General features: G+C 52.2%; 1 protein-coding gene across 2 annotated transcripts in view; it reads right to left on the bottom strand.

Moving 5' to 3' along the window:
* Nucleotides 1–4,556: 4,556 nt before the first annotated feature.
* The window catches only part of Nlrc5 (NLR family CARD domain containing 5), a 78,376-nt gene continuing 69,526 nt past the window's right edge, over nt 4,557–13,406 (bottom strand). For both annotated transcript variants that reach the window (XM_050143981.1, XM_050143982.1), the window contains 10 exons: nt 10,721–10,804; nt 10,122–10,205; nt 9,780–9,863; nt 9,596–9,673; nt 8,840–8,923; nt 8,683–8,754; nt 8,394–8,477; nt 6,875–6,958; nt 6,462–6,545; nt 4,557–6,010 (listed from right to left, as the gene is read on the bottom strand). In XM_050143981.1, the coding sequence (XP_049999938.1) occupies nt 5,908–6,010; nt 6,462–6,545; nt 6,875–6,958; nt 8,394–8,477; nt 8,683–8,754; nt 8,840–8,923; nt 9,596–9,673; nt 9,780–9,863; nt 10,122–10,205; nt 10,721–10,804 (841 nt within the window). In that variant the 3' untranslated portion in view covers nt 4,557–5,907. The remainder of the gene's footprint in view (nt 6,011–6,461; nt 6,546–6,874; nt 6,959–8,393; nt 8,478–8,682; nt 8,755–8,839; nt 8,924–9,595; nt 9,674–9,779; nt 9,864–10,121; nt 10,206–10,720; nt 10,805–13,406) is intronic.

Below are 13,406 nucleotides of genomic sequence, written 5' to 3'. Positions count from 1 at the left end.
GTGTGGGCGGGAAGCGGGCGCGAGGCGGGCGCTTCCTGGAGGGGCGGCTCTCCCGGCTGCACGGGAGCCTGTCCCGCTCCCGGCTGGTGGCCCGCGAGGACCTGGACGCAGCAGGCTGCCACTCGGTGCGACGCCGCGGGTTCGCTCCCAACCCCGGGCCCGCCGCTCTAGGCGTCAGGCTCCGCGGAGCTCCGCGCGCTGCTCTTGGACTTGGGATCCCGGGGTGCGATCGCCGGACTCCCTGGACCCCGGGGCACCGCCCGCGGCTTTCACCCCAAAGAGTGTGGGGTGTAGCGCAGAGCCCTCGGGGAGACGCCCAGGGCTTGCTTCCCCAAGCTGTTGGGGCGTCACGAGAATCGCAGTGTTTTTTTCTTCTTTTTTTTTTATTTTATTATTTATTTTCTTTCAATAGCGTTTTCTTGCTGCCAGAGACTGGGAAGATGACACATATTCCCGTGACAAAGACGAGATAAAGACGTTTGGAGTGGGGATTGGGCTCAACGGGAGAGCAGTTCCGCGGAGCCGAGGCCTCTCCTCTGTTCAGTTCGCTTTTGACCCAGAAGAGACACCCGTTCTTAAGGGACTATTCTGTCACTGGGCAGCTGGTGGCCACTCAGTGGTATTTTGTACCCTTCGAACACGTTAACCACTGAACATCAGGACCAAAGCTCTTTTAACCAGATTCCATGGGGAGGTGGGGGCATGGCTGTTCAGCGATCTCATAGGCATGGCTAAAGCCCTTGGTCCTGGTGTGCACGGACTGCCTGAGTAAGGGTTAAAGCCTGGCGCTTGGGTTGTAGGTTTTCTGTTCCAGACAGATGAGGGTTAATGTGGAGGCTCACGCTGCAGCTACGAACTCCCTCTAAGTCTGAGTCACTTTGCTGCCTTCGAGGGGCCCCCACCAAGCAGCCCCAGGGCATAGAGCTTTTTTCTCTGCTTGTCTGTCCCGGGAGCATCCTGCCTTTCTCCAGATTCTCCTTAATCTTCCTGCACCAAAAGTCCTTGATGCCCTCTGCTCAGCTCTGTGACAAAACAACTTGCGGGACCTCTTAAAGCTGACTCCAGCTGTACTTCCTCCAGGAAGCCTTTCCTTGATCTCACTGCCCTTCAGACACTGGGGTAGAAAGTGGGGAGCGGATAGTCTTCTCATGCTGTTGGACTCTGGGGAGCAATGCCAGGTCCAGGTAGACAGACAGATAGATTAGATAGATAGATAGATAGATAGATAGATAGATAGATAGATAGATAGATAGATAGATAGATAGATAGATGAAAAGTCCAGGGTTAAAGGCAATTAGCAAGGAGGCCCAACCATGTCATTTAAAACCAGCACTCTTTTAAGCCCAGAAGATTGAGGTGACTGGAGTGTCTAGGGGGGAGAGGGGAGAGAGAGGTCACTAGGCCCTGGTGGGGAGGACAGAATGTCAAGGGCAGGGGTCACAGCAATTCCCCTCCTAGGTACCGACTTACCCAAGAGAAATGAAAATGTAAATCCACACAAAAAGTTGAGCATGAATGTTTGTAGCAGCATGACTCACAAGAGCCAAAATGTGGGAAGGATTCCGTATGTATTAACTGTTGTTTAGGGGAACTTCAGTATACAATCCACACGGTGGAGTATTGCTCACCTGGGGAAAGTACTCAAACTTTATGGTAGAGGTGGCCTCCAAGGAAGTCCATCATAAAAGGCCAGGTACTATATAACTCCCTATTGGGAAGTGATGGAAACTTCAGGAGGTGGGGCCTGGTTTTGAGGAAGGTCACCCAGGTCACGCCTTTGAGGGTGTCTTCTTCCCTCTGTCCGTGGTGCAATAGCTCTTTACCAAGTCCCTGTCCTCTCACCGCCTTGAGGTGTGATGTTCTACCTTCCGGAATATCCAGTAGGAATGGAGCAAGCATGCTGTGAGCCAAAACCACAAGCCAGAGGAAGTCCTTGTCGGCGCGGGTCTCAAGCGTTTGTCATGATGATGAATAGCTGTACTACTCCATAAACCCAAGTGTCAGGCGTTGGTTATAGCTCCATAAGGCTACCTTAGAGCCAAGGGCGGAGGTCGGTAAACACGAGTGAAGGGTTTGCCCCGGGGTTAGTATCATACAAGCAAGCAAGATGCAAGGTGAAAAGTGGGGGTGAAGACTTGTCTTGCGTTGGGAGCCCAAAGAATCTTCTGTGTGGTTGGAGGCCTGAGCCCCTTAAGAGGCCCCTGCGGGATGCCTGACACAGCACTTGCTCCTAGGCTTTGTTTCCTGGGGGCTGGTTGTTTAGACAAACTGCTCAGAGTAACCCAGATTGCTTGCACCCTTCCCTGTGCTCTTGAGTCAAAGGCATCCCCTTTCCAGGACCTGGCTGGGCCTCAGGTGTGTGGGAGGGGAGGGGACAGAGGGAGCTGTGATTATATGTGTGTACCACTACCTTAGTCTCCTGGGTCTGAGATCACCTGGGCTCAGTGAGGGCAGGTTTGTTTGTTTGTTTGTTTTGCCTGGGTAGAGGTGCGGGAGTCACAGGGAAAGTTTCTCAAGCTCAGATAAGATCAGGAAGTGCAGGGTGGTGTGGCCGCAGACAAAGGAGGGCTTTCTTCCACTGTTGATGATAACTTTCCACCCACTGGTGATGGAGGTGTGACCTACTGGTGACCAGGCCATAGGACCTAGGCTGCCTGGTCATCTTCAACAAGCTGGCCACTGAGAAGTCTTTCCTGTAAACTCTGGATGAGGCCTGCTCTGGCTGGTCAAAACAGAACCCAGCAGGGGTGGAGGACCATTTCATTTCCTTGTCTGCAGCACACCCGGACCTGTAGGTTCCTTGAATTCCCACTCCCAGGTTCTCTTTTGGCTTCTCAGAAATACAGAACACCAGTTCCAGGCTTGCTGAAGCTGGACCCTCACATTCGTTGCACACAGAGGTATTTTATAACTGGACCCGTTTAGGGAGCTTTCTCATCACTTCCCCAAGTCAGTTTGAAACAGTGGCTCCCAGACAGCTGTGTGTGCTGGGGGATAGGACAGACAAAGCAGGAAGGCTTCGGGTCCGAGACAGAAAGAGTAGCTATGATTCCATCTGAACACCTAGGATGCTGAACAAGTGACCAGCTGCGTGAGGCTGTCCCAGTCCTGCAGGCAGACTTGGGTGGTCCCAGGCCGAGCCACAATCCTTACCTCTTAGAGAAAGCACCTTTCGCGGGCCCACACCTCTTTGGATTTCATTTGTTTCTCTCTACATTTTTAAACTGAGCCTACCCTGGGAAGAAGCCGCCAGGGACACTGGACCCCACTAGCTTTAGATGAAAACCTGCCAAGGTTCCCAAGCAGGTAGGCAGTAGGAAAGGACGTTTCTCAGGGAAAAGGACAAGGAATTGGCACCCTGACTTGCGGTGGACCTAACCAGCTCTGCATTGCCAGCCGTCCGTGATGTGTTCTGGGGCCACTGTTGTGAGATGGTTGGAGTTTAGAACTTGGGCGGAATCAGAGAGGAAAGGCCAAGTGGAAAAGGGTGAGCTGGAAAGAAAGTGTCCTGTGTTCTGGGCTCCCTGTCCTTGGGAACTACCCTGTGCATGTCCCTTGTCCAGGTGCTTTTGGTGGATGCTCCTGACTCTTTCTCAAATTTGACGACTCTGTCTTCAGTCTGGGCCAGACAGGGGTCAGCACAACACTCCTGCTAGCTGACCTGGCAGCTTCCCAAGAATTTAGACCCAGGATTTCCTAGGGAACTTCGTGAATCCTCTACTCCCGCTAACTCCCATGATTGTGATGGGTGGCAACAGGTGTGCCCGGTCTCTGGCTCGATAGGGGTGTTCTGTCCTGGTATGATAGATAAGTGTTTGGCACTTGGCCTGAGGACTTTCTCCTCAGCCTGGTGGGATGCCGGAGACAACGTGGAAGGCCAAAAAGGTCAGGGCCAAGTCATCCTGGCAAGCCACAAGTATGCTCTGACATCCCAAGTGTCACATGGGAACAGCCTCTGGCATCCACTAACCTCCTGTGGGTCCTATTGCCTTCCTGGTGAGGGCCATAGGGAAATCACTGGTGGGTCAGCCTGCCCTCTAGTGACACCAAAGTATAACTGCACCCTCCTGGCCTGGGTTTTCACCATGTGGTGGAAGGAGGGACTCAGGCACTTAGAGTAGGGGCTATTCTGTCTCTGCACCCTTTATGGCATATCTACTCCCTTTATGACATCTTTTCACCCTTTATGGCACTCAACTATAAATGAGAAAGAGAGATGTCATGTAATCAGCTCTTAACGTCTCCTGAGAAGCCAGAGTTGAGATTTTTTACATACAAGTCCCCAAATTTAAATACTGATCATTAATTCAGAAAAGAGTTTTAAGGATTATGTCGTTCAAACAAACCTGTTTCTATCACCTGAACTTTGATAACAGTCTCGTGTGGCGGGTGAGTCATGGTGAGTTACCCTTGGTCACATGACCGGTAGCTTCCACCACTGCCCATCCTAGCGCACTTGAGCCATCTCTCCAATTCTGCAGTCCACAGCGTGGGGGAGGGGGTGTGTGTGCACTTCTGGCCGCAGCAGGGTAGCGAGACACGTATCAGACACCAGCCACGGGTAGGAAGACTGCGTTTATTGATCGTTTAACTTGGAGTGTAACGAGGCTATCTTTCCCCCTCTTGGAAGTTACAAAAAACACGGAGCCTCAAGGGGTTTCAGAATCCTGCTGAGGTAGTGGGTGGGCCCAGTGGCCTTACCTAATGTCCTAAAAGTACCCATCCCTGGACCCTTATGTTTGGCTTTGTTCCTTAAACCAGGAAAGAACAGGTGAGTTTGAACTGTCCCAAGATCAAACTAGCTCCTAAGCCTGGGCTGAAAATCCTTGGAAGGGAGGGCTACCAAAGAACAGAAGGGAGAACCGAGCTCCGGTAGGAGGGGACTTCGTGCTGAGTCCTCCGCATGCCCAGAGCCCTGACTATAGGCTGTTGAGCCAGTCAGTTCTCTCCCTCCCAGCCCAGGGCAGAAATGCTATCACTTAGCTGCTCCAGATTCACTTATAAATACTTTTAAAGAAATAATACTTTGCTATGCAGTGGTGGTGCACACCTTTTATCCCAGTACTTAGGTGGCAGAGGCAGGCGGATCTCTGTGAGTTCGAGACCAGCCTAGTCTACAAGAGCTAGTTCCAGGACAGGCTCCAAAGCTACAGAGAAACCCTATCTCGAAAAACCAACCAAAAAAAAAAAAAAAGAAAAAAGAAAAAAGAAAGAAAAGATACTGAGTATCCAGCTTAGGATTTCACATGCTAGGCAAGCATTCTCCCACTAAGCTGAATCCCAGTCCTTTTTAACCTTTTGAGACAGGAGTGTATCAAATTTGCAACCCCTCTGCCTCAGATTCCTGAACAGCTATGAGGCCTATATTATTCGCCTAGTTTTCTGTTTTTTAAATAGTAATAAATTAGGTCTTGGACTTGCCTGTGGTCCCCTGGCAAGCTGAGTGTTATATGATATAGACAGCATGTCATAGGTGGATCCCTGATCACATACACCACTATTTACGGTGCTAAGAGCCACTGACCAGATACCACACTCACTGTAAGTTCCACGTAATGCCACATATATGACCTACTCTGTCGTGAGTATGACCTTCCGTGTCTTGGTCACAGTGCACCATACAAAGCCTTCCCTGTCATATATGACATCATAGTACTCTCATTGTGCCAGTGTCCCACTGGTAACACATGCCATATATGATGTACGGTCCTCTTTTAGTCAAAGCTCTCAGTTCCCAAGAAAGTTCTCCCTAAGGATCGTGATAAAACAAACACACTCTTCCCCCGCTGGGGCATTCATAGGATGCTGGGCACCAACTGAGGCTCTTCTCCTGAGCCCCTTTTCCTGGTGGGTGATGTGGTTGTCACTGGGCTGGTCCCAAGAGTCTTGAGAGGTCCATCAAGTTCTTCAAAGAGCCTGGGGCTGCTGGTCAAAGAAGGCAAAGTCCAACCTGGGCTCCAGGCTCTGTAGACGCTGGGCCACCTCGGCAGGAATGGGGTTGTTCCAGAGGCTGTGGGCATAGACATGGGCCTCAGCTCTAGAGCTGTCCCCTCATCCTCTGGGCTCTACTCCTAACCTACCTACAGGGTTAAAGATCAAGGCCTAAAGCAGAAGAGCCATTCCATCCATGCCACCCAGTGGAGGCAGTCACCTGAGCATGGTGCTGCCCCCTGAGAGCTGGCCATGTCCCAGGCTCCGCCCTATCCATTCTTTAGTCCTTACCACCCTCCCAGGTCGGGAAGTTGACATTCAGGGGCCTGAAGTTACAGACGCAAAGTTACCAAGTTGGCAAACAGCAGAGCTGGGATTTGATTCAGGTCTGCTGGCTGCCAAATTCCTAATGGGATAGTCCAAGTCTCCCTGGATAATTCTCCACCCAAGCCCTCCCTCTCCCCACAGGGGGTTGATCCAAATTGTAGGGTCTCTGTGGTCTTCTACCACGAGGCCCAGCCCTTCGTTACCGAATGATTGGCACACGGGAGCCCTGGACCAGCCCCTGAGCCAGGAGTTGGGCTCCACATGCTGTGATCCGGTTCTTCTCCAAGCTTTGCAGTTGACAGGCAGGGGAAGAGGAAAAGAGAGGCAAGCATGAGGCTAGGGGTGGGGTTTCCTCCTCTACGTCCCACCCCAGGCAAGCCAAGACCACCCCCTCCCACACTGCCAGCATCGAGCAGTGGACTCTGGCTCCCGGTGGGGCAGTAGAAAGGCTGACAGCTTGAGCATGGGAAGAACTAAGATTGGCAGGGACTTGGGATCAGCCAGAGTCTTCAGAGACACTGCATAGATTTTTGAGAGGAAGGGATAGCCCAGTAACCCCTGGGCTTATTAAGATGGGGGTCCCCTCTGCACCCCCCCCCACTCAAGGGGGTCATACTCCACTCTCTTCAGCTGCCCCATCTGTGGCAGGACCTGGGCCAACTCAGCAGCCACCTTGTCACCCAGGAAGTTCCAGGACAGCCTGCAGAGTGGAGGAGGGGCAAGCTCAGAGGCAGGAGGGCACCGAAGTAAAAGGAAGGCAGTAGGATCAGGCACAAGAGGGGTTCCTCAGCCAGCCGCCTCAGCACCTACCCCTGAAGAATTCTCAGGGCACAGGTCGTTCTTCCTCCCTACCTGCCCCACCCTATCCCAATTCTGGAGCAACATGTCCTCAGAAACCACAATATGACACAATGCACACCAAGCAAGCACCTTGCTGTAATGTCTGCTTCCCACGTGATAGTACGTGTCATATTTTTTAAACCTCCCCCACAGTGTTTTTTTAAATCAGTCTTTATTAATTATGTATACAATATTCTGTCTGTGTGTATGCCTGCAGGCCAGAAGAGGGCACCAGACCCCATTAGAGATGGTTGTGAGCCACCATGTGGTTGCTGGGAATTGAACTCAGGACCTTTGGAAGAGCAGGCAATGCTCTTAACCTCTGAGCCATCTCTCCAGCCCCCCCCCCCACAGTGTTTTTGCTTTAAGGAATTAATCTTCAATGGAAGCATATGTCTCTACTGTCCCTGGAAGCTCCGTGTGATGGAAGGGAAAGTATTGAAGAGATTGAATACAGCGTTACTGAGGATGGAGCTTCCAGTGAGGGCCCAGGTCCTTCCCAGGGTCCTCAGTTCCTTACTCTGTTCCCACTGGTTAAAGGGAAGAGTCACTGGTAACTGAGTTCAAAGTCAGCGAGTGCTGACCTGTGGCATATGGAGGAGGATTGAGAACTAAGAGCGCTGAGGACTGAGCGTGTAGCTCAATGTATAATCCTCACCTGACATGCATGAGTTCTGCCCCCAAGACAGAAAAAACAAATCTTCCCAAACTCGTTGGGACACAGACCCAGAAGCCCTCTTGTGCTCTGTGCCCTGTACCTTGGGAGTTAGAACTTTCTTCTGCTCAACATTCAGGGCCTCAAGTCAGGTCTGATACCTTCACAGTGCTGCAAGAGTCTGAGGTCTGAGGCAGTGGGATGACCAAAGAGGTCACAGCTGGTGTGTGTGTGTGTGTGTGTGTGTGTGACTGTCTACCAGCTTCTACCTTCTGCAATACCAATAGCTATTTACAAGTAGAGTCTCCATAAACCATGAGAAGCACTCCAAAGGGAAGTAAAAACTCTTTGCAGACTGCGTGATCCAACACCCTTCCCACAACACAGGGAGAAAAACTGGCAGGAGCAGTCCAGTGACTCTGCCCTGTGTTGCTGGAGTACATGGGGGTAAGACTAGGGGGCAAGATAGGGCTTCCCATCTCCAGAGTGGAGGACCAGCTGAGAGGCAGGGCCAGCTCCAGCACACAGTAGGCAGGGCCAGCTCCAGCACACAGTAAGCAGGGCCAGCTCCAGCACACAGTAGGCAGGGCCAGCCCCCGAGGCAGATGCTCTTCCCAACTCAGGGCCCTCGGGCACTTACAAGATTTCTTCCAGAGCTGGGCAGAGCATGAGGCTGGCGGCAAGGTGCTTGGCAACTTGGTCATCAATTTTGCAGGAAATCAGGCTGGGATGAAATGGTGATGGCTCTCTGAGACAGGGGCCACCGCTAGCAGGACCCCCTTTCCCATAGTGAGAGCAGGAGGGACCAGAGTGGCCTGGCCAGGGCCAGGGGGTTAAGAAAATCATCTTTTCCCCCACCCCCAGCTCTAAGTCCCATCTCGTCAATGGCCCTCCTGCAGGGCTCCAGACAACCAGGGAAGGCTCCTTACTCAATTTGTCTGAGCAGTGGGAGACTCTTGCGGAAATGTGGGACACATCCAGCCAGGTTATTCTCTGCCAAGCTGTGGGGCAGGGTAGACAGGAGTCAGAACTGCCCCAGACCGCCCCCTCCCCCCGTCTCTCAGCCCAGGTAGGGCCCCACCTCACCTGAACTTTTCTATGTGTAGGCATTGCTCCAGGGCCTGGGCCAGGCACAGGGCCCCCTCAGGACCCAGATGGCTGGATGGCAGACTGGAAAGGAAAAGGTAAGAGGAGCCTGGGGCCAACTCTGGGGTTGGGAGCCTTCCCTAAGCCTCACATTCTCAACTGTGCCTCTGACTGTAGCAACAACCTTAGCTGGCCTTTGACCCTGTCCCTGCCCACAAAGGACCCAGTGAATGCCAGGTCCCTCCCTAACCTAAGGGTCTGAGATGCTAAGTCCAAGCCTTGGCTTCTTCGTGTTTTAGGAAGTCATGCTTTCCATCCTGTTTCTAGTCTTAGACCTTTCCTAGAAAATGGTACATACAAGAATCACAGCCCCAGGGCTGCCTGGAACTCAGGAAGCCCTAGTTTTGACCTATAGAGGATGGAATAATGCCCTTGGAGCTTTTGCATGTAGCCTTTTGCTGACATTAATTCAAACACCTTCAGAGACTTGCTCTGAGGCAGAAAAGCTTAGATTGGTAACATCCTTTTACAAATGAGGAAACTAAGACTCAGAAGGGGCAGAAATTTGCCTAGGAGCTCTCAGCGACAATGGGTAAGGTCACCATTAAGCTTAATCTGGAGACTGGGGAGAGGCAGCAGAGAAGGGGCCATTCCAATCTCAGGCTAGGCTGCTCAACCTATGGGTTGCTTGGATCCCACTTCTCCTGGGTCCCCTCTCTACTGCTCTGTATGCGGGGTTGACAGGAAGACACTTACCACAGGACCCTCAGTTGTGGAGGCAATCTCTGAGCCAGCCCTAGGGCCGTGGGGTCCCCCAGAGCATTGTTGCCCAGTCTGAAAGAAGAAAGGGGTGAAGGGATGAGTATGGGCAGCCTGCTCAGAAGCCCCACTCAGCCTTGCTCTGAAGGGATAAGGGGGTACCACCTGGTCAGACACTCACATGATCTCCTCCAAGCACCTGCAATGGATGAGAGACTTTGCCAACGGCACTCCCCCCGCTGGGCCAATGCTGTTCCCTGAGAGGCTGTGGAAGGCAAGGTTATTGGACCCTCTCCTCCTGCATCCCTCCCCACTACATCTGTACTAGAGATGCAGCCATGACTCCATCCTGATGAAACACAAAGACCCAGAGAACAGGGCCTAGGAGATCACAAACTCCCCCTCCCCAGCAACAAGGCTGGGAGAGATTCCCCTTTCCGGTGCTAGCCTGGGTCAGGGTCCAGTATCTCCCAGGAGCGTGGTGTTGTCCCTGTGGGCTCTTTTCAGAAGGGTTGTGACTCACTCTAACTTCCTGAGCCCTGGAAGCTTTGGCAAGATGGCCGCTAAGTTCTGGGTACCCGCGTCTCCAATCTGGTCGTGTCTCAAGCTTGGGGAGGAAAACAAAGATGAAGGACCATCAGCCTGCCACCCATCTCAGCTTGCCCATAGCCCTCCTGGATATGACACACAGAGAAAGGCCTCAGCTCGTACGAGAGTTTCATCATCTCGCGTTTGGATGAGACTCCCAATTCTTAGTATCTGTTTAGGGTAGTCTCCTTGCTGCCATCCTAAAATCTTTCCTGATACCTTGCATACCATCTCTGGGGGTCCAAAGCTCTCTCCTGGAGTTGCCTATGCAGTGTGGAAGTGTGTGGTCTTGCTTGTATGAGAGCCAAGAGCTAAGCTAAACTCGAAGTAAACTAAACTGCCCAGGGAAATGGTTTGCCCTCTCGTTATGAGGGTTGTTTCTTTCACACGTTGAGGTTTAGCCAACTGCCTTGCCATGGACTGATTTTGGCCAGAGGGAGTCAACCCGGGTTATAAAGGAGGTGTGCCCAGGGTTTCCCAACAGAGCTGACCAGTGGTCCTCTCACTCTTTCCCAGGGGTCACTGATTACTCACCTAAGGTGCTGCAGTAGGGTCATGTGACTTAGTCCTTGAATGAGCAAGGCCAGGGAGGAGACTTCCAGTGGAACGTGATTGAGGCTAGAGAGAGGGGGTCAGGTGAACTTTGCATGCCTGGGATGCAGCCGGAAGCCCCTTCCTGATGGACTCGTGAGGGCTCTGCACTTAGCACTCCCACAGCCCTCCGAGGTGAAGTGTGAAAAGAAAAGGGCACCCAGAAAGTGTGCAAGGATTAGAGTCACATGGCCCAATAATGACTCTGTGTTCTCAACCACAAGCTTAGACTGAGCAATAACAGAGATCACATAACAGTGACCAAAGACTGGGCTGGGGCCATGTTGAAAGGTGGGCACACTGCTATCTCCGTTCTACAGATGAGGAGCACTGAGGCCCAGAGAGGAAGGGGGCGTACTCAGGGTCACAAGAGAAAGCAGCAGCAGCAGCAAGAATAGAACCTGAAACCTCAGGACCCCTTCCTAGGGCCCCAGCCATGTGTTACCCACTGGCTGGTGATTCCAAGGCCTCCAGCCTGAGCCCGAAGGGAAGAATGACAGTATTAGCCAGGCTTCTACTGAGGGGACGCCACAGCCTCTGCTCTCGGCACGTACCGTGCATCATTTCACTTAATCCTCATAATCCCAGAAAAATCAAAGCTCGGAGAGAAGACTTAGCCTAGAGAGGTGAAGAGCGTGCCCGTACCAGCATGGCAATGTGGCAGCAGGACTTGGCCAAATGCCTTGATTTCCTAGAGCTAGGGTTCTTAAGGACACGTAATCAGTGCCGAGACTGACAAAACCTCAGCCCACGAAGACAGGCAAGTCTATCAGGAGCCTAGCCACTGCACCTGGATGGCGTGGCTCTGAGTAGGGTCCACTTAGAGTCTATCCACCGCACCTGGGTGGTGTGCCTCTGCACCAGGTCCCCTTAGAGTCTATCCATCGTAAGGGGATGGCGTGGCTCTGAGCAGGGTCCACCGCACCTGGATGGCACAACTGTACGCAGGGTCCACTCCCTATCCTGTGAGGACAGCTGGAAGAAGCTGGCTCAGTTTGAGGGTAGCTGCCAGTGGCAGAAGACATGGAATTGACCAATCTGGCTTCTGTATACTGAGGACCCATCTGCTTCTTCCAGACAACAAGGAAGGAAGTAGTAAAAGCAGCCTGAGTGTCTGGGACTCAAAACTCAGGGTGATGGGCAGGATGATCCAATTTACAGGATCACCGACCCCTAGCCCTGGCCAAGGTCTTCGGGATCACACAGATGAATGAGCCAATGAGTGACCTTACTGGGTCTTTAACCCCTCATAAAACTTCTGGAAGATTCCAGAAGACTAAGAAAACAGTGAGCACCTGGGGAGAGCCCAAGCAGCAGCTCTGTGGAAAGACTGGGGTGGAGGAGTGGGGTGGGGCTTGGTTTCCTAGTGGTCCAAGGTTTCCTAATGTCTCCCATCCTCAGTGATTTCCCCTAGATGAGCTAGGAGAGATAGACCAGGGGCCTGCCGTAGCTATGGGATGAAAGACGGGCTGTTTTTCAACTACGTGCGGCACATATGTGGAGAAAAGTCTTGCAAACAGTTCACAAGACTGACTGTTCCGGGAAGTTTCCTGAAAGAGTTCATCTCCAGGGGATTTCACCCTCTTTGTTGCATAGTTTTGAAATTATGGAGCTTTTTATAGCCAGGGTGTATTTTGGGTCATCAGAAAAACAGATTCAAAGCCGAAGATGAAGTTAAATGTGCTCACAAGATATTGCCTAAGCTGGGTCTGTGCAGGATGGGACTGCGTTTTGGATTGGGCTGTTCCTGGCGCCTCTGTGAACTTGATGACTGCAAATTACTAGGGAGAGTAGAAGTAGAGTTACTGAGAGACACCAGTTGGCTGGCAGGGTGGCTCAGTAGGTAAAGGTGCTTGGTGCCAAAACTGAGGACCTGAATCTGATCCCTGAATCCCACGGTGGAAAGAAAGAGCTGCTCCCTAAAGTTGCTCTCTGATCTCTGAGTGTTCACCAAGGCGTGCAAACATGCATGCTGGCATGTGCATATGATGTAGGAGGGAGGGAGGGAGGGGGGAGCATTGTGCTGGTGCCAGGGGCACAGGAAGGGCTCTGCCCAGCGTCTGTGTCCTCTCTTCTGTAACAGCATCTTAATCATCACCCTCTCTAAGTCCAGAGGACAGTGCAGGCCTTAGCTCTCATTCAGGTCTGTGACCTGAGCTCAGGCAATGTCTCCAACTGAGCACGGGGAGAAATGTGCTCCCTTTCTACTAAGAGGAAAAAAAGATGTGGAGGTGCTGGGTGGGACAACACAGACCAGTAGCTGACCCCTGGAGGCAGCCATGCTGGAGTTTGTTGTCTTGTTTATGTTGTTTTGTTTTTTAAAAGAAGGAAGCCTCTAAGTTCTGTCTAGAATGCTTTGGTTTGGGGATTATGTGTCCAGAGACCAAGCATCCTGATGAGGCTCAGCTCAGCAGGGGAATAAAAGGTAGGGGACGCCATCCAGAGTCTCAAAGGTACATCCAGAGAGGAGACGAGGAGACAGTGGATCCTGAGTGTTTCATGTACTCCTCTGCATGGACCCCACTCATTCCCCCATTAATTCCCACTAACTCTCCTCCCAACTGACCTCCTCACTCCCCTCCCCCATGAACCTCCTCCCTCCCCTCCCCATGAACCTCCTCCCTCCCTC

This window comes from Alexandromys fortis, unplaced genomic scaffold, assembly GCF_014885135.2.
Source record: "Alexandromys fortis isolate MF-2015 unplaced genomic scaffold, M_Fortis_MF-2015_v1.1 scaffold_1, whole genome shotgun sequence".
NCBI classification, from domain to species: Eukaryota; Metazoa; Chordata; class Mammalia; order Rodentia; family Cricetidae; genus Alexandromys; species Alexandromys fortis.
This window is presented reverse-complemented; position numbering and strand designations above follow the sequence as displayed.